Genomic DNA, 26,888 nt, shown 5'->3' with positions numbered 1-26,888 from the left:
TCCCCTAAATTTCAATTCCTTATCTACCAACATTCCTAAATCTCGTGCCTCATCAATTTCCTGGAGCACGGTTCCACCAATGCAGTAAACTGCCGCCAATCTTTTCACCCCAAAATGCATAACCTTACATTTTGCCACATTAAACTGACATCCATTCTCCTTAGCCCAGACCTCCAATCTATCCAAATCATCCTGCAAAATTTTGACGTCATCTGCATTCACTATTGCCCTACCCAACTTCGCATCATCCGCAAACAAATGAACTGTTCCTCTCAGATCATTTCCTATATCATTTATGAACAAATTAAACAGCAGTGGTCCAAGAACAGATCCTTGTGGCACACCACTAGTCACAGGCCGTCTTGTGGACTCTACTCCCGAGTAAACCACTCTCTGATATCTCTCCATCAACCACCCTCCTATCCATCTCACCAACCCTATGTCCATTCCCATATGCTGCAATTTACTGATTAGAATTCCATGTGGAATCCTGTCAAAGGCCTTGGCAAGGTCCAGTAGAATCACCGTAAACCCATTACCCTTATCCAGTTCAGCCGTCACTGTGTTATAATACGTGAGCAAGTTACTGAGGCATGACCTACCCTTCACAAAACCATGCTGTCCCCGATACAGTATCCCATTTTCTTCTATCCAATCTTGTATTTTCCTCTTGACTATTTTCTCTAAGACCTTGACAATGATTCCTGATATGCTAATCGGTCGGTAATTTACTACAGCAGTCTTGGAACCACCTTTATGCAGTGGAACTATTTTCCCCTCTTTCCACCCGCTCGGGACTAACCCAGACCCGAGACTCAAATTAAACAAAATGGTCAAGGGTACTGACAATTCTTTAGCTGCTTCTCGTACAACACGAGCTGGTATACCATCAATCCCACAGATGTATTGACATTGAGGTTATGCAATAGACTACTCACCTCCACTTCATTAACCACAATTCCCGTATAATCTACTGGTTTATTCGTTTCTGCAATGTCACCACCTGGATGATATACTTTTGCAAAGTGCTCACTCAGTAACTCAACTATCTCAACTGATTCAGTTACCTCCCTACCATCGGCATTCTTTAAAATCAATCTGCCATGTACATTTTTCCTTTTACTTGCTACATATCTAAAAAACTGTTTGGGATTCTCTTTAGCCATGGTCAATGTTCTTTCATAATCCTTTTTTCTTTTCTTACCACACTCGTTACCTTTCTGGCCTGTGCTTTATACCATTCATGTGCCTGCCGGTCACCTTTCTCCTTAAATTCCCTCCATAGTTGTTTCTTTTTTTTTTTTTTTGCAGCTCAAGCTTAATGGTGTTATTCATCCATTTAACCCCTACTTGATTTATTATTTGGACTCTAGGTATACAGTCAGCCATTGCTTCATGCAAGCACTTCTTAACTACCTCCCATGCACTATCAACTTCTAGTCCTTGCAGTTGTACATGCCATGCACTGAACCAATCAAACTCCTAAGCTTGTCATACTTTCCAGCCCGATAATTCCACATGTACCCTGTCTTAATTGAAAATTCTACACCTTTAGCCACCTCCCAAGTTAAGACCCTATGATCACTCTCACCGATTGGTGGCAATGTGGTCATATTTGTTACAGCCAAATCCTCAGATGTAATTACTAGGTCAAGCACTCTCTGACCCCTAGTATTTTCCATTACATGCTGTTGCAGATAGTTATCCCTTAATAACCGCATAAAATCCAGTTCCTTCCTCCCGTGTGTCCTCTCCTCACTCCAATCAATGCGACCATAGTTGAAATCTCCCATAATAATCACCCTCCTTCCACCCATTTCTTCTATTTGCTTGTGCATACTGTCACCACCATCTTTTCCATCACCTGGTCTATAGCAGCACCCAATTGTATATTTAGTTCTGCTAGCCACAATCTCACACCAAATGGCCTCAAATGTGCTCTTTTCTCTATCCTGCAATTCAACTTCTATTCTCCTTGGCTGGAGCTCATCAGCTATCATCAACAATACTCCTCCCCCATTTTATTCTCTCTGTCATTCCTGAACACACTATAGCCATCACATTCAATCCCACTAGTTATATCATCTACAGTCAGCCATGTTTCACTAATACCTATAACCTGTGATCTGGAAGTGCCAACCATGGCCAAAAACTCTTCCTTCTTGTTCCTAATACTCCTAGTATTAGTGTACATGAATTTAAGAACCCCATTAGCCCCAACCCTACCTTGATGCCTTATATTAATATCCCACTCAGATTTGTTGTCCTTATTTGCTCTGGCATATTATATTCATTCTTACATTCAACTGCCTCCATAAGGACTGTATCTCTACTCCCCCCCCCTAACAAATCTAGTTTCCCTGAATTTGCACATCCACTACATTCAGCAACACTTTCTCAAGTCTTCTTACACCGTAACCATTCAAATGCAAGCCATCCGTCTTATATAGATCCTTTCGCCCATCAAACTCACTCCACACATCCACAAATTCCACACCTCTCGTCATACATAACCCACGCATAAAGTCATTTGCAATTATAGCCCTCCTTTTAAACATTTCACTGTCATACCGTGGCAAAAGACTAATCATTCTAACTCTCTCACTCTTTTCTTTTGCTACCTCAAACAATTCATTCAGGTCTTCTATCATTTCCATTTTATCTCCTTTCAAATCATTCGTACCTGCCACAACAATAATTTCTTTCACCCTTTCCTTTTGCTCTCTAATAGACGCAGTTACGTCCTTTATGGTCGCACCAGGTTGGTACGATTTTGTCAAATCCTCTACTAACACACCTCATACTAACGAGTCTCCATACAGCACTCTATCCTTCATTTTGTTCATGTTCACATTCATACGTCTATTTTTCCTGTCATACCTTTTATTATTGGTTGGTTCATTCAGTCTACTTTTGTTCATGCACTCTAGCTGCTGTTTTGCTCTTTCTATCGCACTATTCAACAACGCGATCTCACTCAATGCATCTATCTCATCTTTTTTGTTCTCTGAGAAACCATTTATACTATCATTCACACTTTCTACATTCACACTCTCACAATTTTCATGTACAACCTTGCCGTTTCTTGTCATATCCCTGTTTCCTTCATTCTGAAGGTTGACAAAAATATCACACTCACGATCCGAAATACACTTCAATTCCGCATTCTCCCTACATTTTCTACACACATTCAATCCTTTATTATCATCTAACCACACTCCGACCGCACTCTGCAAAGCGTACATTTCACAAATTATACCCTAATTTTTAATAATTATTCAATTAATAAATAAGAGGAAAAAAAGTACAAACATCAGAACATTTAAGTACTAAATATAATTAAATAAAATGAAATATAACTAAATACAGTAACTTAGCTTCGTTTTGTCTTCCACCGTTACGCGTTCGATTCCGACGGTACCAAAATATATTATATCGCGACAGCAACTAACTTCCAAAAAACAACCACTGAAGTACACTCGTATTCAGAGAAACAATTTAGCACTCAAAAACGTAGAAAAACGGGGAAAAAAGCGGACTATTCACCGATTAAAAATCACTTTCTTCTGCACAGCTCAAATTCACCGCCACGTCCTCGTACTAACGAGTCTCCATACAGCACTCTATCCTTCATTTTGTTCATGTTCACATTCATACGTCTATTTTTCCTGTCATACCTTTTATTATTGATTGGTTCATTCAGTCTTCTATCATTTCCATTTTATCTCCTTTCAAATCATTCGTACCTGCCACAACAATCATTTCTTTCACCCTTTCCTTTTGCTCTCTAATAGACGCAGTTACGTCCTTTATGGTCGCACCAGGTTGGTAGGATTTGACAAAATCGTAAATACAAAAAACTTAAATACAGATCTTTGTTATATTCTCATGCTTTCTCAATTATTTGTCATAAAGTGAAGATCTGATCCTGACAGCCTCTATTTGGCCTGAATCCAGTTTGTTCTTCACCAAGCTTTTCTTTCACAATTCTTCTCAACCGTTTCTCAAGTATACTAGCAGAAATCTTACCAGGAACACTCAGTAGGGAAATGCCTCTGTAATTCTCACATTCAGTTTTATTTCCCTTTTTATATATGGGTACTATGAACAACATGAGTGGAATTTTATATATGAGTGGAAGTGATTGAGGCTATGAAGAGGATGAGGAATGGAAAATCGGTGGGCCCCGACAGGATTCCAGTGGAGGCATGGATGGCACTGGTGGATGATGAGGGAATTGACCTACTGTGGGACCTATTCATGAAAGTTTGTGCCAACCGGAAAATATACCCGAGGAATGGAGGGAGAGTACTCTTGTCCCCATCTACAATGGGTAAAGGGGATGCACAAGACTGTAAAAATTACAGAGGAATAAAGTTGATGTCCCACACAATGAAAATCCTAGAAAGGGTTCTGATGGAAGATCGAGGAAGGAGGTGGAGATTGCAAAGGAACAATTTGGCTTCGTGCCTGGTAGATCAACAACAGATGCTATCTTTGGGTTACGGCAGATGATGGAAAAGTTTCGAGAGAAACAACAGGAGCTACATCTAGCATTTGTTGATCTGGAGAAAGCATACGATAGAATGCCAAGACAAGAAGTCTGGAGGTGTCTGAGGGAGAAGAAGGTTCCAGAGAAATATGTCAGGTCGGTGCAGGAGATGTACAGAAATGTGAAGACAAGTGTTTGGACCTGTCTGGGACAGACAGAAAGTTTTCAAGTAACAGTTGGCTTGCATCAAGGGTCAGCATTAAGTCCTTTTCTGTTTAACATTGTGATGGAGGTGGTAGCGGAGGAGGTGAGAGAAGATGCACCTTGAACAATGTTGTATGCAGATGACATCTTGCTGTGTGCAGATTCAAGAGAAGAAGAGGGGAACTAAACTGGAAAGATGGAGAAAAGTACTGGAAGAGAGAGGTATGAGACTGAGCAGAAGTAAGACAGAGTATATGTGTTGCACAGTGGGCGGCAGCCAGGAGACAGATCTGGAGCTGGAAGGAAATGTCATCAGGAAGGTGAGGGACTTTAGATATTTAGGTTCAACAGTGGAAGAAGATGGAGAAGCTGAGAAGGAAGTGGGATGCAGGATACAAGTGGGTTGGAGGAACTGGAGGGAGATGGCTGGAGTGTTATGCGATAAGAGGGTGCCGATCAATCTGAAAGGCAAAATCTATAGGACAGTAGTGAGGCCAGCTATGACATATGCTATAGAAAGTGTGGCCCTGAGGAAAAATGACATCAGCAGGATGGAAGTAGCAGAGATGAGAATGCTTAGGTGGATGTGCGGTGTGACCAGAAAGGATCGTCTGAGAAATGACTATTTAAGGGGAACAGTGAAAGTTACGAACTTAGGAGGAAAGATACAGGAGGCAAGGTTGAAATGGTTTGGTCATGTGATGAGGAGTGAGGATGAATATGTGGGAAGAAGGGTCATGCAGATGGATTTGCAAGAAAGGAGGAAGCATGGGCAGCCAAAGAAGAGATGGAGGGAGCTAGTATGAGCTCCCTCCATCTTTGAGGATGAAGAACTTAGATGTGGTGACAGCCCAAAACAGGAGGATGTGGAGGAGACTCATCATCAACAGTGACCCCACTTAAGTGGGAGAAGCTGCAAAAGAAGAAGAAGATATATGGGTATTATGAGAGCTCTACTTCAATCATCAGGAATTCGTCCCTCTGTCCAGGCCTTTTGAACTATGCAGTGCAGCTACTGTAAGACTTTTATACCACCATACTTCAGCATTTCTGGTCGAATATCATCTACTTCTGCTGCCTTTCCACATTTCAAGCATTTGATGGCTTTTTTTTTCCTACTTCAAGTATGGATATGTATTCATGACTGTATGCCTGTTGAGTGTTTTTTTTACCACTGTGCTATCACTGTTTGTTTCATAAGAATAATAAAAATAATAATAAAAACATTTATTAGCACTGTTCATAAATGCATATTCAGTGAAGTTTACAACTTCTGAGGATTTAAACATCGAAATATAATCTAAAATAGATTTTTGAAAATATCTTCAGAATAATTTACTACACTGATGCCTTGACAAAAAGCTCAGGCAGTCAGCCCTCAAAACAAAGAAACATCTCCTAAAAATGCTGAAGTTATCTTATGTATACTGTATTGCGCTCAAGTCTGGTCTCCTTGTTGAGAATGAGGGAGCAGCAGTTTCAGAGCTGAGTGGCCTGTGGAATGTTCCCAATGAGGCTATATAATTCATAGGGACAATAAAACCTTCTAGAAACATCCTGAGGTTTGCTGAATTCCTTGTTCCTGTGGTGTTTCTTATACAGGTCAAACCTAGAAGCTTCGGGGGGAAAAAAAAAAAAAAAAAAAAAACTCAGCAGTGTAGCCCATAATATTGAAGCAAGATCAGGTTTAGTTATCGTTCTTCTTACATGCATCAATGACATTAATTGGAAGAAGAAGACTTCCATGCCTTATCTAGAAGAAAACTCTCTCTCTCCTCACCACAGTCCATTTTTCACATAGCCCTCTCATAAGTGACATATAGAATTATTTAATTAGATTGCTTCATATGCTAGATTTCAACTTTTCAGCTAATCATCTTGAAACAAGACTAGGAAATGGATGACTTGAGCCACTCTTCACCATCTCCATTTTTTTTTGATTGTTTGTACTACAATGGATTTTTGCCAGTTTCTCTTGTTGATTTATATCTTGTATTTGCTAACTGTATGTTTATATTTTATATCCTGAAGAAGCCACAAGTAATTTGTTGCAAAACTAGCCAGTTTCTTCTAATTTAGTATGCATTTTTAATCCTAATCATCAAATAAAACCCAATTCTTTCAATTAGTTTTTAGTCAACTGTGTCCTCATTCTAGAAGAACAGAGAAAATTACATCGTTCAGATGTCTCGGAACTACTGAAGGTGGTGTTCCTTTTAATTTGATATAGTAATGTGATTCATTTTTAATCAAATCTTATCTTAAATCCACTGCACCCTGTGCCCTAATTATTAAGTAGTAGCTACATAAAAAAAATGTAGGTTATGTAGGATGCTCCGTTAAACAGAGCAAGAGTAAGTGCTTCAATTTGAGATTGTTAACTTAAATTAATTTCATACTCATCAGCGAAAAGTAATCAGATCATTTGATAAATTAATTTCTTCAAGTTATTAAAACTGCTTTCAAAACATTTGCATTTTACTTGTGCCACTGTTGGTTATTTAAAGTGATCTGAACCATCTTCAAAGGTTATTTCTATTCATGAGAGATGATCAAATTATCTGGACAGATGTTTAAGGAAAATCTTTTTTGTGCTTTCATATCATGATGTGGATGTGTGGTGTCAGAGTATATGTGCATCAAGTTATGATGCTGCTGCACACTTGGTAAGCAAAGTTCTACTGTCAGTATGGCAACAGATGTGGATTGTTACAGCAAGCATTCAGAGAAATAGCATTGAATAGAGTTGATTTGGAGAAATGCAGATTTTTTCACACTTGTTAGTGAAGAATAATCTGTTCATTTGATAAATCCATTTTATCATTAACTTCATTTGGTTTCAAAATGTTTTACTTATGTCAGTTAATTGTACTAAGTGATTTATACCTCTTTCAAAGGTTATTTTCCTTCATTTTTTAGAAATGATCAATTTATCTTAGATATTGTTTTGTACGGAAATCACTGGTGGAAATTATAAGAAATTTGGCAGCATTTTGACAGGCAAGCTAATTCCAAGTGCAAGTATATTTCATTTCAGTAGTGTAAAATAATTGAAAGAGTAATGTGCTTAAAGTTCTGCTGTAAACTTGGTAAGATGGCAAAGAAACATATTGAGTGTTACAGTAAGCATTTGGAAAAACAGCATGTGAGATGATTTGGAGAAAGTGAGTAGATCCAAGACATGATTCCTAGAGAAAGTGATATATGAAAATTGTTTCCTTTGATGTAAAAGATTTGTGTAGGAATTTTATACCCAAGGCCCAACTCTGAATCAGACTCTTGTATTTTCCATTATCAAGATAGTTTATCAGAAAAATTCTTACAATGGTCTTTGTCTTTCAGCCTGTTTCCTGCTCCATTACAATGTACTGTAGTTTGTGTGTCCAAGAATTTTTCGACAATCATAAGATTCTCATGGTTCCATATGCCTTATTCATCAAATTTGGTCTCCTGCCCAAATAACTGATAGTTACCTCATTATAGTGAACTTGCTATAACATACCATTGTGATGGTACTGTATGAACAGTTACATTATTACTAACATCCAGTTGACAATTTTCCTCCAAATAAGTTTTATCTGCCACAATGTCAATATTGTCAGTGCTTATATTTTGGTCTTCTAACACTTCTGATTCATTCAATTTATTTACATCTCAGTCGGTGGGGCGGGAGCCTTGACTGATCAAGACATCTTGAATATACAGTTGAATACAACATGGCAGCAGATTACTATACATTGAACAATGCATCATTGGAATCACTACCTACAATCAAGTGGATTATACTTTAAAGATTACTCAAAGAATTTGTACTCTAATTTCACTACAGGAAACTGTCCTATATATTTTTGATTAGTCCTCATGTACCTTATTGTTACTTTTATCATTAATAAACTCTTATTGATTGACATGATTTTTGATACTGTATATGAAGATTTAAATGCTTATGAACATTTATGAATGACATTCTTACTATTTCTTGCATGAAATTTAAGTTTGCAGAGTTTTGTCAGAGAGCAACTTCTTCTAGTAGTTGCTATTATGGTAAAAAGAGGCAGTGTAGACAATGAACCAAATGCTGTTGAAAAAGTTCTCAATGAAGTGTCACAGCTAATCAGCAGTGGAGCACCAGCAATGGTATGTTTTTGTTCCACAGTACACAATGTAATATCTTCAACAAACACCTATGCCTTTGTTGTTTAAATTAAGTGTTTCTTAAATTTTTGAGACTGAAGAATCCTATATAAAAATTTTTTTCTTATAATCCTGTTAAAATTTTCATAAATATCAGGAAGGAAATATGATAATGAACCATTACTGAAAATATTTTAATCCAGAAAACATATGGTATATAATATTACAAATAAGTCAATTTAATAAAAATTAGTATTTAACCTATTCACTGAATTTTTTTTTTTTTTTTGGGTACTACATCTAATACCCAAAATTTGTTATTCAAGTTTATGCCTCTACAAGTGTATACAGAACCCTAAGGTTCACAGAACACAGTTTAAGAAACACTAGTTTAGATTGTGCCAAAGCACTTAAGTTTGGAGTATGTGTGAATTTAGAAAGCATATATTCTCTGGTGTGTGCATGTTTTACAGATGAAACCGTCAGATTCCAGGAGGGGAACCACCACCTCTGTTTGCTACAGCTAATTCATTTTCAATAAAGGATCTGTTTTAAATGTTTTTCATGCCATGTTGGGAATTGAATTCCCCCTCCCCCCCCCCCTTTTTTTTTTTTTTTTTTTAAGCTAAAGAAGATTGTTACCTGCTATTATGGGGATACTTTTGCCTTGTGTAGGAATCTTATTAAGTCAGAGCAATTGTAATTTGTTTTGGATGTAATGTTGATGTGGTTTATAGCATTCTAAGAGTTATTTATTAATATTTACAGCTATTGTTAATAACACCTGCCTCACTCAGACTGATACTTACCTCTCATTATAGTGAACTTACTATAACAGACTATAGTAAGGTACTGTATGAACAGTTACATTATTACTAACGTCCTCGTGACAATTTTCTAAATTAGTTTTATCTGCCACAACATCAGCCTCTTATATTTTGGTCTTCTAAGGCACTTTTGATTCCATCAGTTTACTTATATCTTGGTTTTCCTCTAGTCTTTTACCTGCTACCAGTCTTTCAAAAAAGCTACACATTTTTTATTACTAACAATATCAAGATTCTTCCTACTATCTTCCTTTTTAATGATTCAGCCACCATTTGCTTCTAATTTTTCTCATAACTCTCATATCTGTGTTTTCCAGTCCTTGATCAACTGTTACTTCTTACTTAGCTCTCAGATCTGTAGTTTAAAACTGGCTTGAACAATGTCTTGCTACTTTTAAAAATATATACACGTTTGCACAAGAATAATGTTTAATTTGCAAAATATTTCGGTCTGAATATTACAGACCATCTTCAGTGGCTACATAGGAATAGTTTTAAAAAACAAGGTGGAATACGAACAATTGATCATTCACACATAGAACGAGCCGCATGATGTCATATCGCTAAGTATTAGAAGAGTAAACATTTTTAAAGTCATAATTAAAGATATTAATTCAGAAATTCATATAATAATCTTAAATAACATTAGATTAATATAGGAAATTTACAAAAAAAAAAAAAAAAAAGTGTTATCCTGATTAAACTTTCCCAAATTTTTGATATAGATATACAGTCATTACGATTCAAGTTAAGACGTTGAAGTAAGGCCTCCACACTTTCTATAAATAAACGTTCAAATTTGTAGCGACATCTGTGTAGGAAGAGAGTCTTGGACCAAAGGATGTTGTGGCTTGTTTCTAATCCATGCTGAGCTAATCCAGATTTCTCAGGTTTGTTGTGTTGAATTGATGACTGATGCTCTTGAATTCTTTTTTCTATAGAATGTCCAGTTTGTCCAAAGTAGGAAAGATTACAATTACAAGGAACTTGATACACACCAGGTAGAGACAAGATTGAGTGTTTATCTTTAGATGAATGAAAATGGGTGGATAATTTGTTAATAGGTGTATAAGTGGCTGTTAAATCATATTTCTTCAGAATTCTTGAAATTGGTTCTGAAATCCTGGAAATGTAAGGAATTGGAACTCGACATATTGAATCTTTGCTGTTCTGTGTTGGATTGTAAGAATCAAAAAGATGTTGTGTACTCTTTTCGGAGAAGCCATTTAGTTTCATGTGATGTTTGATAGTCGAAAGTTCTTTCTGTAATAAATGAGAAGTTGAGACTTTGGAATTACTTACTGACATCTTCCCACAAGATATTATAAAGTTATTTGATTTCGTAATGCACTCTGGATATTTCTTATGTCAAAACAAATTTTACAACCAAGTGGAAGGAACAGCCATGGGAAGTCCACTCTCTCCTGCTCTTGCCAACTTTTATTTAGAACATCTAGAAGAAGTCCTGTTCTCATCTATATTCCCTCACTCATCCTTTTGGGTTAGATATATAGACAACATCTCTGCTGTATGGCATCACAACAGAGACTCCTTATCTTCCTTTTTAAGCAGTATCAATTCTTTCTTACATCCTCGTATAAAGTTTACCATGGAGATTGAAAAAGACAACAAGTTATCTTTTTTTAGACGTCCTTCTCATCTGTTCACCTTCTGGTATTCTTACAACAACAGTGTACAGAAAACCAACTTTCACAAGTCGTTATATTCTCAAAGAATCTACTCATCATCCTTGTCAAAAAACAGGAATCATAAAATGTTTAACGCACGATCCAAAACTAACTGTTCAACTTCTCATTTATTACAGAAAGAACTTTCGACTATCAAACATCACATGAAACTAAATGGCTTCTCCAAAAAGAGTACACAACATCTTTTTGATTCTTACAATCCAACACAGAATAGCAAAGATTCAATACATCGAGTTCCAATTCCTTACATTTCCGGGATTTCAGAACCAATTTCAAGAATTCTGAAGAAATACGATTTAACAGCCACTTATACACCTATTAACAAGTTATCCACCCATTTTCCTTCATCTAAAGATAAACGGTCAACCTTGTCTCTACCTGGTGTGTATCAAGTTCCTTGTAATTGTAATCTTTCCTACTTTGGACAAACTGGACATTCTATAGAAAAAAGAATTCAAGAGCATCAGTCATCAATTCAACACAACAAACCCGAGAAATCTGGATTAGCTCAGCATGGATTAGAAACAAGCCACAACATCCTTTGGTCCAAGACTCTCCTCCTACACAGATGTCGCTACAAATTTGAACGTTTATTTAAAGAAAGTGTGGAGGCCTTACTTCAACGTCCTAACTTGAATCATAATGACTATATCTATATCAAAAATGTGGGTAAGTTTAATCAGGATAACACATTAATTTTTTTTTTCTTTGTAAATTTCCTATATTAGTCTAATGTTATTTAAGATTATGAATTTCTGAATTTCTGAATTAGTATCTTTAATTATGACTTGAAAAAATGTTTACTCTTCTAATACTTAGCAATATGACATCACGCGGCTCATTCTGTGTGTGAATGATCAATTGTTCGTATTCCACCTTGTTTTTTAAAACTATTCCTATGTAGCCACTGAAGATGGTCTGTAATATTCAGACCGAAATTTTTGGCAAATTAAACATTATTCTTGTGCAAACGTGTTTATATTTCTAATCATTATGTCACAAGTATTGCTACTTTTAATGTTCTAATTTTTCTAATTTCATATAAATTTATTCAGTTGACTTCCTACCATACAAGCTTGGGTAATTCTGTTATCTGTTTTCATGTTTAATTTGTCATCTTCATTAAAAATTGTGCCTAAATAGCTAAAATGTTTTGGAAAGGATTCTGCCTGTCTTTCTTTTCGTTGCTGATTTGCATAGCAAATTTTTATTATAGCAGATGTTCAGTTTAGTTAGGGAACTTTACAGACTTGTATTGAACTATTTAGGAGTATAATATTTGCATGAAGTATAGAGCTGAGATTAACATCTCGAGTTTTAATATCAGGTTTAATATCATAATATCACTTCATATTGTATTCCATGTAGATAATGAACAATAGTGGATAATGTGTATCCTTGTCTCATCTTATTTTGCATCCTTCAGTTCTAACTGCTGACTTAACTTAAATATAGACTTGTATTACTTTGTAATACCAGTCCTGTGTCCTGTTCACAGCTTGTAATTGTGGTGTTTTGAAAAGCTTTTCTCTTGGCACTTTGTCATGTCTTTTCCATATCTACAAAATGTAATTCTTATGTTCCTGTGATTTCTCAGCTTTAAGTCTTAAATTAAAAATCTTATTCTGACAAATTTTGCTTCATCTGAAACCAAACATACTTGAGAAAAGAAACCAAAGTTTTCTTTTCTCAAGTATGTTTGTATAAATTTTACCTGTAACACTCACCAGGGAAATTCCTCTAATTTTCTTATTGTTTTATTTCTATCTCATCATTTCTATGGGAATATCATATTGGAACCCATCTTCCTTTCTACAATTCAAGTTTTTGGTGATTTATTCTGACTCATGTATTGATATGTTCTTCTCATTGCAGCTTATCTGGTATATTTTCTAACAGTATTATATCACCTGTTTCATTTAGCAGTCTTTCAGTCATTATTTCGGATATCAAGGATATCTTTAGTTTTCATGTTACCTTTTTATCTGTCATTTTCCTTTTACAGTACTCTTTTTTTTTTTCCCGTTTCTAAGCTTTTTCAAATATTTCCAGAATATATTGCCACCTTTCTGATATTTATCCTTTTATATCCTCAGTCCTCCCACTGAGGATATGAAGGCAATACATAAAAGTTTGACTACTTTTATGTACTGCTTTGATTTCTTATATTTTTCCTCTGTATTCTCTCAGAGCACGTGATGACTTACTTGCCAGGAACCTTTGATATACTTTTTCTTTCCTTTACTGCCTCTTTAACTTCCCGAGCTCACCATGCAATTTAATTTTATATCCTTGCAGACAGCCATACCATGTGCCTCTAGTTCAGCGTTTCTCAAAGTGTGGTACATGTACACCCCCCCCGGGGGGGGGGGGGGTACGTGAAAGGTCTTCAGGGGGTATGTGGCAATTTTCGGCTATGCATCATTAACGCATGGAATCATTATTAAGAAAAAAGTAATTATTTTAAACATATATATATTTTTCAATAAATTATATATTATGTACGAATTCTCCTACTTAAATCGTGATAACTGCTTCATAGTTCGCAAAAATTCGTGAGCGATCACTCATGATTCTTCTTTCAGCTTCATGTATGAAGGTACATTGCGAGCCTGCAACAGCACGAAGAGCGTATGATAGTGACTGATAAAAAAAAGAAGTAATTATATGAATCAATTTTGTTTTTGTTAAAAATAAAGCATATTTTTTTGTTTACATGTGTTTATATGTTTACATCTAAATTCAAATAAGATAGACATTTACAACGAAATATACTTATTTTATTTTATTTATTTATTTATTATTATTATTTTGATAAGGGGGTACTTGGCAATAATAAATTTAGGAAGGGGGTACATGGATATCTGAAGTTTGAGAAACACTGCTCTAGTTGAATCAACAATTTCTTCAGCATCTGCCACTGTATTTCCACAGTTTGGGTCTTGTTTTCAAACTTTTTTTTTTTTTACCTTGAATAATATTTATGTATTTGAATCTACAGTTCTACTCATACTTTCCTTTTCAATGCTACTGAATTTTATTCTATGCAAACCTAAATGGCATGATCACTTCCTTTTTCAAATCCTCTGTGTACTCTTGTATCCTAAACCAGCATGAAGATAGCTATCAACAATAACACAATCAATGAGATAGTAATATGTATTTTAAAAAATAGTTAACACATGTAAAAGAAAGGGGATTCTAAATTTGCCATTCTCTGGTAGGCAATGCCAAATCAAACAGAAGCACAGGTGCCACTACTCTTGTGGCAAAATGAATTGTGAATATTACTTTGGGGCATAGAAGGTGGCCTGTGTGTTGTAGCTGCAGTTTAGGTTTCTGTTAATATTAGGTGGTCTGGTCTGGACTGGATCTCTGTAAGTGATAATGAACATTGTTTATTTTGGAATTTGTCATGGATATTTGTAAAGTGGGTGGGAAAGGAGGTTTTTTTGGTAAGGATTCTGGTGTTTGGAATATTGTGCTTGCTTGGTTTGATTTGTTAGAGTGGAGTAGTTTTCAATGGAGATTTATTTTGACTGCCGTGTTGCTACAGTGATATATAGTGATACTACTTAGTATCAATAAATTTATCAATATACAGCGAGTGTCCATGTAGTATGATTAATTGGGGCCAAAATGTTGTGGTAAGAGAATTTCACAGTTGGCAAGAAATGGACTTTTTTTTTTTTTCAATAAGTTATCTAAATGTTTTGTTGTTTTTATAATGATGGTATACAGATCTTCTAATAAAGAATATGCAAAAAACGTTTTTGTGACCTTCCTTTTTTAGAGAAAACATTGTTAAATGCAACTGTAAATTACAATGTTAAGATACTTTTGTTCAATGTTTCTTAGTCAAAGATACTTTTTCTAATATAGAAAGTTATCTGAATTCATATGCTCTTAGTTATATATTATTAAGTTAATATTAGGTGGGATACTGATGTTGCTCTTTCATGCTTTGTAATGGATTTGATCCCAGTTCTAGTCTTAAAATGCTCAAGCCAGTTCTAATGTAAATTTAGTTGTTTAGTTGTGCAACTTAACTTTTTTTCAGTTCAGATTAGAACATATGGTTTGTGCCTTCTCATAAATCATTCAAGCAACACCTCTCTGGAAACTACTGTAACAGTTTCTTTTTGGGAAGCAGTAAACTTTCTCATGACTTAATGGTATCTTATGCCACATTTGCAGTCTTGTATGTCTTTGATGATAATAATCTTTGACCTTGACATATTAAATTATGGTTGATATTAAACCTGCATGCAATATCAGCTGCATTCACCTCTTTCAGTTGGTTCAACATATGAAGGTTTGTATTGAAATCTAAACTATTCAGATGAACTTAACTTTACTTTTGTTTGAAATAGATTCACCAGCATCACTTTTTTTGTGAATACCTCTTTTGTGAATAACTAGGTAAACAATTAAAAAAATAATTGAATCACTAAAAAGCTCATATAATAATATATTGTTCAGAAATAGCAAAACACAGAGTATGCACATTTTTGTGTGTTTCGAGTGCATGCTCTTAAATGAGTGTCAATCACAATGCATGATCAAAGAATGTTTTATTCTGTTCTTACAAATCATTTCTGCCAAATCTTGTGGGTAGCCCCCTTTTTCCAAGAAGAGGGAGTTCCATAAGATTTTGTATTAAGTGTTGTGTAATTGCCATGGATCAACTGTGCTCTATTTTATTAGAATTTTCTGTGAGAATGAATTCCTGTAATAGGCATATTGTTATTATTCCTATTACTGTTTATATACTGTTATATGTTATATGCTCACAGAACTTCCAAGTGGAAGAAATATCCCTCTGTGTCAATGAATTCATCTTTTGTCACTCTTTCAATATGGCGATGGTTATAAAGCGAGTTGCAGAAAGACATTGACTATCTTTCAAATGGGTTCATATTTTTCTCACAGAATGTTTGCAATGCAGTTTTGATATAAACATGGTCAACCTAACCCACGATGAAGACTAGGACAAACAGTAATCGCAGTTACAAGAAGTACAAAGCACAGGCTAGAGAATAGTGAAAAATCCTTAGCACCCTAGCTTCTGTCTCTAGGGACAAAGACAAATGTTCATTGCTCTGCTTATGGATTGGATTCCATAAGCCATCAGAGTGTGATGGTTGGATGGAATCCAACCATCACACTCTGATGGTTGGATTCCATCCATCATTAGACAATCAGAATTGTAACTGGAGCATTTAATTTAATTTGTCCACATTGGAATCTCTTTTTAATTTGTGAATAACAGCATCTAGAGAGAATTGCTTCTAGAGAGATAGTTCCAGAGAGTATCACAGATGCCATTAAATGCACTACAACCACGGTACAGCTGCATTCCAGCATTTAGCTTCTAATGCAGATTAAACATTCTGTTCCTCCTACCTCTTTCCAGTCAGCAGTTCTTTTAAATTTAGAGAACTATTCTGATATTTGGTTGAGAATGGTTTGAAATCAATCTAATGGGATCTGCAGTCATCTGCATAATATCTAATCAGATTCTACCAGAATGTATCAACTACACTGCTAAGCTGCCTGTGATAGAGCTTGCATTAAACTTCATAAAACTGAAATACCACCAAGTGCATTGTTTATACTGATTTCTTACTTTCTGTGTTGGGATTGAGGAAAACAAAGGCTGTATCTAGGTCAGCTTATTCTCTAAGAAATCATCTGCCACCCTCCACACATGGATTATGGGCAGACTATAAGACAAAAATTAATGTCAAAGTGGCAAACCTAATGAATAAAGAATAACGGAATGACCAACTTTACCAGATTAAGGTCCGCTTGGTTAGCCGAGTGGCTGTGTGCTTTGCAACCATATGCCTGGGAAAGGAGTGTCCTGGGTTCGATTTCCATCGCCGACATGAGGAGCTTAAGGATCTTTCCCAGACATAGCCAAATTAACTGGTCTTGGGTATGGACTGTAGAGTTTTTCTCCCCAGATAAACTGGGGAGAAAAACTCTACATGAGCAGGCAACTGGCCCCCTGAACACATGCTTCTACAGACATAGCATACCACTAGGAATAAGGAGTAACCAACCTATTCCATAGAATTTCAGTTCCGAATGCCTACATGGTAAAAAGTGTAGGTCTACGTGTGAGCGTAAATCAGGACCAGATTAAGACTGAAATTAAACTGTGGTAGGCTAGTTTGCTCAGAGTCCATACATTATTGTAGCATACAATCATACATATTTTAATCAATTGTCTTTATTTTGTCAGTGATCAAAAGTCATTATTTTTGTGTTTCAAATTTCCATGGGTCTATTTACTTGGGCTGATTTTATGATTCCTCTGAGAATTATTAAAAGACCCCTCCAGGGAGTCGGGGACTCATCAAGGAAGGCCACATACTACATGCACCAGCTATCATACTTGTTCTAGAATTCATTCACACTGCTTGCACACACAACATCCAATGGCAATCCATTCCAATCACACAAAAAAAAAATTCCTTCAACTGAAATCCTGTATGACCCTTTCAGAAGTTTCTAAGTCTCAATCATATCACCCCTCTTTCTCCTATTTGCTAGTATCTGTAGTCTATAAATTCTCAATCTGTCTTCATCATTAGTATTCCGTAATTCTGATATCATGTTTAATCTACTTTCCACTCTCTCTCCACTGTATCAGAATCACAACAGAAACCACACCTGCACACAGTAGTCCAAGTGAGGTCTTATCAAGGCCTTGTATATAAAGTACGTTACTTTCAAAGAAAAATTATTTATAAATTTTCATTATCCACAAATTTGTTTTTCATGTGTATCTATCTATCTATCTATCTATCTATCAAAGATGAATATTCTGAGTGTGCTAAGTATGCAGCACACATCCACAGAATATCACCAATATTATATTTTTGCATATATTCCTGTTAAAGACTCCCCTAATTGTTTCCTGGTTTCTAAAATTAAACACTATTTACTAATGCTTCATGAAGAGAACACTTTTTAATGCTAAACATTGCATCACATTCACATTAATAGCCCAGGTGTGCATTCAAAATACATATATTTGAGCCCTTTGATCATATATACAGATGGTGCAGCGGGTCAAATTCTTAGTGTTCCAATGGTTTTAAACTGCCCAGAAAGTGAGCACCGAGACAATAGCACCTAGAAATTGGTGGCTATTGATTGGTTATTGTGTCAACCAGTTCAACTGAACATTGTTGAAAGTTTTTACTTGATTATATTATAATTTAAAATTCCAAGAAATTATATCATCATCATCAAATTCCTGATATATACCTCAAGGGGTGTACAGGATATGATAGTATTACATGAAAAATTTACATCCTCACTAACTTTCAGTCTACAGTATTCCTCCAAATCAGTCTGTTACCTGTCAGGACTCCAATATTATCAGATCTTATATTTCTGTGTTCTAAGGCACTTTTTACTGTATCAATCCTCCTATATCTTGGTCTGCCTCTGGGTCTTTTTTCTGCCAACCTGGCAGAGAACACTTGTTTTGCTAATCTTTCCTCTCCCGTTTAAGTGACCATACCACCTGAGATTAGCTCTACTAATGCATATCTAGAAGCTAACAATGTAAAGTTCATTCCTAATATCCTCATTTTTAACATAATATTGCCATTGATGATATCTGTTCACATCTCTAATCTTTCTCAGAACTTTCATATTTGCAGTCTCTTCTTTGGTCAAGTGTTTTACTTCTGACCCAACTCTCAGATCCATAAGTTAAAACTGGTTTGAACACTGTCTTGTATACAGCTAATTTAGTGTTCAGACTAATTTCTCTCTTATTTATTCATTTGACTTCCTTTTTTTTCAATTGACTTCCTACCATACCAGCTTTGTTGATTCTGTTGTCTATTTCCATATTTAATTTTACCATCTTCACTAAAATCGTGCCTAAGTAGCTGAAATGTTTTATTTGTTCCACAGGTTCTCCGTTCACAACGCAGTTGACGTTTTCAATGATTCTGCCTATTTTCATTGTCTTTGTCTTTTTATTGCTGACCTTCATACCATATCTATTACAACAGTTATTCAATTTAGTCAGGGAATATTGCAGACTTGTAGCGGATTTATTTAGAAGTATAACATCGTCTGCATAAAGCAAAGAGCTTTATGCGGACGATGCATAAAGTCAACCAACTGCATTGGTTGACATATTGTGTCAACCAATGCAGTTGAATTGGTTGACACAACCAATCAATAGCCACCGATTTCTAGGTGCTATTGTCTCAGTGCTCACTTTCTGGGCAGTTTAAAACCATCGGAACACTAAAAATTTGACCTGCTGCACCATATATATATATATATATATATATATATGATCAAAGGGCTCAAATATATGTATTTTGAATACACGCCAGGGCTGTTAATGCGAATGTGATGCAATGTTTAGCATCGAATATCTCCAATTTTGATATCATGTTTAATACCGCTTTCCTTCATAATGTGATCCATATAGATAATGAATAACAAAGGGGATAATATACATCCTTGTCTCACACCAGGTTTTACATTAAACTACCTTCCTGTACTTCCTTCAGTTCTAACTGCTGACTTACAACTCAAATAAAGACTAAGTATTGCTTGATATAATGCCCATTGACACCATATAACTCTAGCGTATTGAATAGCTTCTTTCTTGGCACCTTTTCCTATGCCTTTTCCAGATATCGACAAGACTTAAATACAGATCTTTGTTATATTCCCATGATTTCTCAACTATTTGTCGTAAAGTGAAGATCTCATCCTGACTGCCTCTATTTGGCCTGAATCCAGCTTGTTCTTCACCAAGCTTTTCTTCCACAATTCTTCTCAACCGTTTCTCAAGTATACTTGCATAAATCTTACCAGGAACACTCAGTAGAGAAATACCTCTGTAATTCTCACATTCAGTTTTATTTCCCTTTTTATATATGGGTACTATGAGAGCTCTATTCCAATCATCAGGAATTCATCCCTCTGTCCAGGCTTTCTGAACTATGCAGTGCAGCCGCTGTAAGACTTTTATGCCACCATACTTCAGCATTTCTGGTCGAATATCATTTACTCCTGCTGCCTTTCAAACCTTTGATGGCTTTTACTACTTCAAGTATGGATAGGTATTCCTGACTGTTTGCCTGTTGAGTATTTTTTACCACTGTGCTATCACTTCTTGTTTCATTTAATAATTACTCCATACTTCAAGAATATCTTTTTCTCCTGTTTTCATGTCACATTTATCATCTCTAACTCGTTTTACAGGGTGCTTAAGGGTTAAAGCTGTATAACTGAGAGGAGACCTCCACATAGCCTTTAAAGGAATGCAGAGAACCGACCAGGGCTTCTGACCTAATGCCCAATCCTCACCTTCTCGTGGTGCACCCTGTTGGGTATCTACTTTCATACTGAACGAACGAGGATGGGATGGCAATTTGGGATTTAGCCGACCAAATTGCATTCTTATTGGTTAAACCAGAATAAAAAATGATGGTACAACATGACAAAATTTCATGCCGGCTGGGGCGTCGCCCGGTTAAACAAGGCCCCCGTTGTTTTCGCCAGGGAACCAGGGCGAACAGCAAAAAGTCAGCTACTGGAACAAATCTGAAAACAAACCCCAACTCAACATCACCAGAGTTAAAGATCGGTACTATCAACGTAAGAAGCCTGAATGGCAAAGAAATGGAGCTAGCTGAGGAATTAGATAAGTACCAGATCGACATAATAGGGGTGACTGAAACAAAAAAGACAAAAACTGGTGAGATCTTTCTAAGCAATAAATACAAAATGTTATATTCAGGCAATGACAATCAAGGAAAAGAATGAGAGGCTAATCTTCTTGAATGGCAGTCAGTCTCAAGTAGAGTAATGTGGGCAAATATGAGAATGGGGAACTGGACAATGAGACTTATTTGTGCCTATGGTCCCACAGAAGGTTCTACTAAGGTAGAAGTGGAGGAATTTTTTGACGCTCTAGAAAAAGCAACTGACACAATGAAAAAGGAAAAGTTGGTCCTTGTTGGGGATCTAAATAGCAGAGTAGGAAATGATTGTAAGATATACAAAAATATTTTGGGAAAATTTGGAGAAAAGAGCAAAGCTAATAATAATGGCAAATATTTGTTGGATTTCTGCTCAGGACATGGACTGGTTATTACTAACACCATGTTCCAACATAAAAATGTGCACAAATTCACATGGAGAGAAGAGGCTAGGAATAAGAAAAATCTCATTGACTATGTTATTGTTGATAGTGATGTTTTCTCCCTGGTGCAGGACACCAGAGTGTTCAGAGGATTTGAAATTGGAAGTGATCGCTATTTAGTCTTGAGCAGGATAAAATTGAATTTCATATTGAAAAGAATAACATGTAAGAAAGTTTTAAATCGAATAAAAGTTGAGCAGCTCTCAGATGTTAACTGTAGGCTAAAATACAGAAAGCTTATTGAAAAGAAAATGAAAGAGTTTGAGAACAGGAATCAAACCTTGGAGATTCAGTGGCAAACTCTGAAGAAAACATTGATTGATTCTGCCAGAGAGGCATGTGGTGAGGTTGTGTGCAAGGATAAAAAAATCAGAATTCCCTGGTGGACACAGGAAGTTAAAGAGGCAGTGAAGGAAAAGAAGAAAGCATATCAAAAGTTCCTGTCAATTAAGTCAGCTTTTACTCTTACAGAATACAGAGACAAATGTAAGAAAGCTAAACAAAAGTCATGGGAGGACTTTGGCAAGAATATAGAAAATAAATATCAAGAAGGTGGCAAAATATTCTGGAGGTTGTTGAAGAAGCTTAGGAATGGAGGAAAGAGTGCTGTAAAAGGAGTTAAAGATGATAAAGGTGACATGAAAACAGGAGAAAAAGATATCCTTGAAGTATGGAGTAATTAATTTGAAAAACTGCTAAATGAAACAAGCAGTGATGACAGCACAGTGATAAAAAACACTGACCAGGCATGCAGTCAGGAATACATATCCATACTTGAAGTAGAAAAAGCCATCAAAGGCTTGAAATGTGGAAAGGCAGCAGGATTAGATGATATTCGACCAGAAATGCTGATGTATGGTGGTATAAAAGTCTTACAGTGGCTGCACTGCATTTTTTTTCTTCTTTAATGCTGAACACTGTGTTAATGACAAAGGAAAGAATCTGTGTAAAGGAAACCAAACTATTTTAAAAATAACTGCTTACTAGGTTTTTTTTTTGGTTACATATTACTGACCTACATGGAGATGAGACTTATTGATAGTGGTTCTTACAGTCACACACAAGCCGATCTAGCTGTATCATGAACTCATATACCTTTTCTATGCTCATCACTCATCAACACTCTTCATGCAAAGAACATGCTTCTAATTCCTCTATTCACCCTCTCTTCATAAAGCTTGCAGGAATGATCTTGTCCTGCTCATCTCCCATTCTATGAAAAATGTCTTCTATGTTCATCTTGTAGCTACTTCCCAATTTCAGTCACTATCATATTTACTTCTATATGTGAGGCTGTGCAGTTGATGTTCTTTCAGTGTGTGCTCATACAAGAATTCCAGAAACCTGACACTGCCTTAAGTCAATCTTTTCTCTGGCTGCTCTCCAATATATATCTTCATCTCTTTGAAAACCAAATGTCCAGATCTGCATGCATTAATCTACATGTGACCTGATCCACACCTTATACAATGGAACAATAACCTCTTTACTTCTGCATGTCAAAGTTCTCCTCATCATTATTCTAATCCAATGATTCCCAACCTTTTTCCACTTGTGTACCCCTTTTAAACCCATTTCTATAAATTGTGCCCCTTGCATTTTGCATTTTGTTTACTTTACTTGTTTTTCCGCCATTACTGATTATTTTTTGTGTACCTCTGAACGATATTTTCTTACATAATAATGGGATCTCTAAATTTTAGTTCCTCTGCTTCCCCAACTTCTTCATTTCTTTCACATTCTGCAATTTCCTCACCAATTGTATGCTCTGCATTCCATTCTTTACCAAATTTCAAAACTATCATTTGCAACATTAAATGGCTCTGTTTGCCTCCCCACTCATTACAATCTATTGAGATCCTACAAGTTAAGCCATAACATCTGCTCTACTTCTCTTGGTTATCTCTAGCCTTACTTCATCTAAAAATAGCTGTATATCTCAAGTTAAACCTTTCCGAATATCAACATACCAGTTAAACAGTAATCTTAAAAAAAAAGATTCTTTGGGTATTATCACTGACTTTCTTCTTCAGAGATACTGCTCTTCCATATATAACTTGCTGATACCTATCTGATTCTGTGGTCTCTACAAGTTTGTTATGGAGTTGACTGTCTGCTACTGGAAATCCATCTCCCTTGTCTAGTGTATTCATCATCTTATTGTAATATGTAGTAGATTAGTTAAAAAAAAAAAAAAAAAAAAAAAAAAAAAAAAAAAAAAAAAAAATGACCCCTTCCCCCAACAAGCCCATGCTCTTACATTAGCAGAATATGACTGTTATCAACTCAATTTTAGTCCCTTGCCATCTCTCCTTTCCTTTCTTCCACTCTTGATACCTTCATTATGTTAGGCACACAGATTGGTTTATAATTTGTAGCCTCAGTCTTATTATCTCATTTGTGAAGTGGAAGAATTTTATCATTTTTATCCTTTGGAACTCCATTTCAAGAGAATCTTGATAAGCAGGTATGTCAAAGCTTGCTGTTCACTGAACATTCCTTTAAGATGCAGTGATCACTTGGTAATGTTATCAAGTCCTGCTGTCTTTTTTACATCAGATTTACTTAATTTAGACTTACATATCTCTTGCTGACTTGTCAGTCCTTCTTTCAACATTCCTCTACATCTAACTTCCCACTCTTGAGAATCAATATATTTTGAATTGCTCATTGAATATCCCAGCCTATCTCCATAGTTACCATCACTCCTAAATTTAACTTTCCATGATCAATCTTTCTTCTTTGCCACATATCAAAAGAACTTGAAATTTTTCCTGGTCTGATTAGCCACTTGCTGCTCATATTGTACTTTGAATATTCTTACCAACTGCTCTCAGCTGTTCATTTACTCCCTGTGCAACTGATTATTAATATTCACTTTATGTTGGCTCCACAATGCTTTTTTTCTTCAAGATTTCATACTTAATTTCTGTTCATAAATTTCACAACTATCCGTTTAACTGGACCTTTGGAATACTTTCAAACATCACTTCTGTAAAATAGCTTTAACCCCTGATTGTGCTCAAGCAGCATTGTCTAATTCCAAATTCCATGGTATGGGTTTTAATTGGTCTTGTAAGCTTTTCATGATCACTGTCCTTGTAGTCACTTCCCTCTCTCCCTCCCTCTATTTTTTTTCTTCTTCTTGCAATGTATTTATATGGCTAGCTACCACCTAGTTAATAACTCTCCTGGTCACTTTTGTCCACTTGAGGTCAATTCTGTATTGCATTGCATTCACAATCACATCCTCTGATGAATAATCTAAGACTTTGGATATTTTGTGCCTTCCATTACATACTATCTAAGATAGTTGTCCTGAAATGCTGTGCAAACATTGTATAATGTTTGTACAGCATTTCAGGGACAACTACCACATTTAAATGTGCTCAGGTCAAAGCATGCTATGCTAGACATATTCAAAATCAGTTTTGGATCTAATTTACATCATCTATCAATCATCCAACCAGAGTGAAAATGGTATAGGATAAAATGCATTAAATTGAGGAATAGATATGGAATATACCATTCATCTACCCTCAAACATGTCGAATGTGTGATTGCTTACGCCAAGCATTTTGTTTTTTGTTTTGTCATTTTTTTTTTCTGCTGACATGTTTGCACAAAAAGGAAGACCCACCCTTTATATTGCCTGTGCTTTATTTTTATAACATCTATTTAATCATTCTTTCTTTACCTTTGTGACCATCTGATAAGTGGGTGTTATATAAAACTTCCATTAAATCTTTAGTAATGTAATACTGGTATCTAAATCTCTCATTAGAACAGTTAGTTTTTCTGTCCATTGAACCATGAGACAGTCATTTAGTAACCAGTAATCACTAGAACCTTCTTTTCAGTATGTTTTAATTTTTTTTAATGCCATGTCATTTATTAAATCTAGATATTTATTACATATTAACAATACACAGTTAACCTTTGTTCTCATCTTATATAATAATTCATTAATTTCATTACAGTTTTGAGCTCTAATTTATCCATTTTAGTTTATAGTTTCAAATTTGGGTTGCAAATATCAACTCAAACTTTCAACCTCAATAAAGGTTGAAATCTCATCACCAGGAACTAGACTCAGGAAGATAGCAAGGTTGAATTAATGCAGTACAGTAAAACCCCGAAGTTACATGGCAGGTGGGATCAACAAAAAGCGCGTAAGTTGAATTCGCGTAACTCGGGGTATAATTTTGCATGTAATTTATATATACAAACATACAATTGGGACCAAAGGTTTACAAAAACACCTATGTTTTTTAAGAAATATAATCATAATTGTAGTTTTTCGTACATAAAAAAAAAAAGAAAGTTATTTCGATGTCGATGGTTTCATAAAATCTAATAGATTCGTCTGACGGCATATTGTCTTTTTCTTGTCATGCAAAATTTCTTCATAGTAAGCTAATGATTTTTTTATTCCTTGCCTGGTGGCTGCAATTCGTTCCTTGTTAGAATCTATGTCCTCCAAAATCTGTAAACCTTTCTTTTATGATTGTTCTTACTGTGGATTCCTGTAGATTGAACTTCTTTGCTAGCTTGCAAATTTTCATTCTGCCTTCAAAATCCTTAATAATGTTGAGTTTTTCCAAAGTCAATGTTTTTCTCTTCTTGCTAGCTATAGAAGAATTGGACTTGCTTCTTTTGGATGACATTATTATTTTTTATGTGATAATTTTTATCAAGAACATAACATTAAACAATCGCAAGGTTTGTAGACTATAAAAATCGTGTATGAATGGAGACCGCACGAAACACATCAGTGCTTGTTCATGGCATGTGCGACACTGGCGAATGCGGCTTGCGTCTGAAAGATATGACTAGTGGTAAAGTGGGACGGGAATACGTACATATAAGAAACTGCATAACTCCGGATTTGCATAAGTCGGGATATGACTGTATATATTTGAATATATTTGAATATAAAATATATTTGATTACTTTTGTTACAACTATCTGTAATCCAGAATATTTCATTAATAAGATAATTTGCCTTTTTCCTATTTATATATGGAAAATATAACTATTTTTGCATAATGCAACTTTGGTATCTTCCTGATTCTGATTTTACATTATAGGATATTGAGGCAATTGATATAAAGTTGACATCATTTGCCTTAGTAACATCAGTGTTTCCTTCTAAAATGGAAATCTATGTGTATTATGTCTTCTGTTAATTGCATGTATTCTTCTGGGAGGTTTTGCTTGTTTTGTGATGAAAAAACCATGGTTTACATTTGAAGAAACCTTGCCACCTTCATACAAGGCCATTTAACTCACCTTTAGTTACAAGCCCTTATAAAAGTTTCTTG

The 26,888-nt window shown here is 35.5% G+C and overlaps 1 protein-coding gene across 1 annotated transcript in view; it reads left to right on the top strand.

Moving 5' to 3' along the window:
* Positions 1-26,888, top strand: part of LOC150094192 (exportin-4-like) — a 541,216-nt gene that overhangs the window by 101,753 nt on the left and 412,575 nt on the right. The window contains exon 4 of the mRNA XM_090412419.1: positions 8,692-8,833. Coding sequence (XP_090268545.1) covers positions 8,692-8,833 — 142 coding nt within the window. The remainder of the gene's footprint in view (positions 1-8,691; positions 8,834-26,888) is intronic.

Source organism: Typopeltis vanoorti, chromosome 22, assembly GCF_054136105.1.
Source record: "Typopeltis vanoorti isolate ZY-2024b chromosome 22, IOZ_Tvanoo_1.0, whole genome shotgun sequence".
NCBI classification, from domain to species: domain Eukaryota; kingdom Metazoa; phylum Arthropoda; class Arachnida; order Uropygi; family Thelyphonidae; genus Typopeltis; species Typopeltis vanoorti.
Note: the sequence above shows the minus strand (reverse complement) of the source record. Positions and strands in the feature narration are given on the sequence as shown.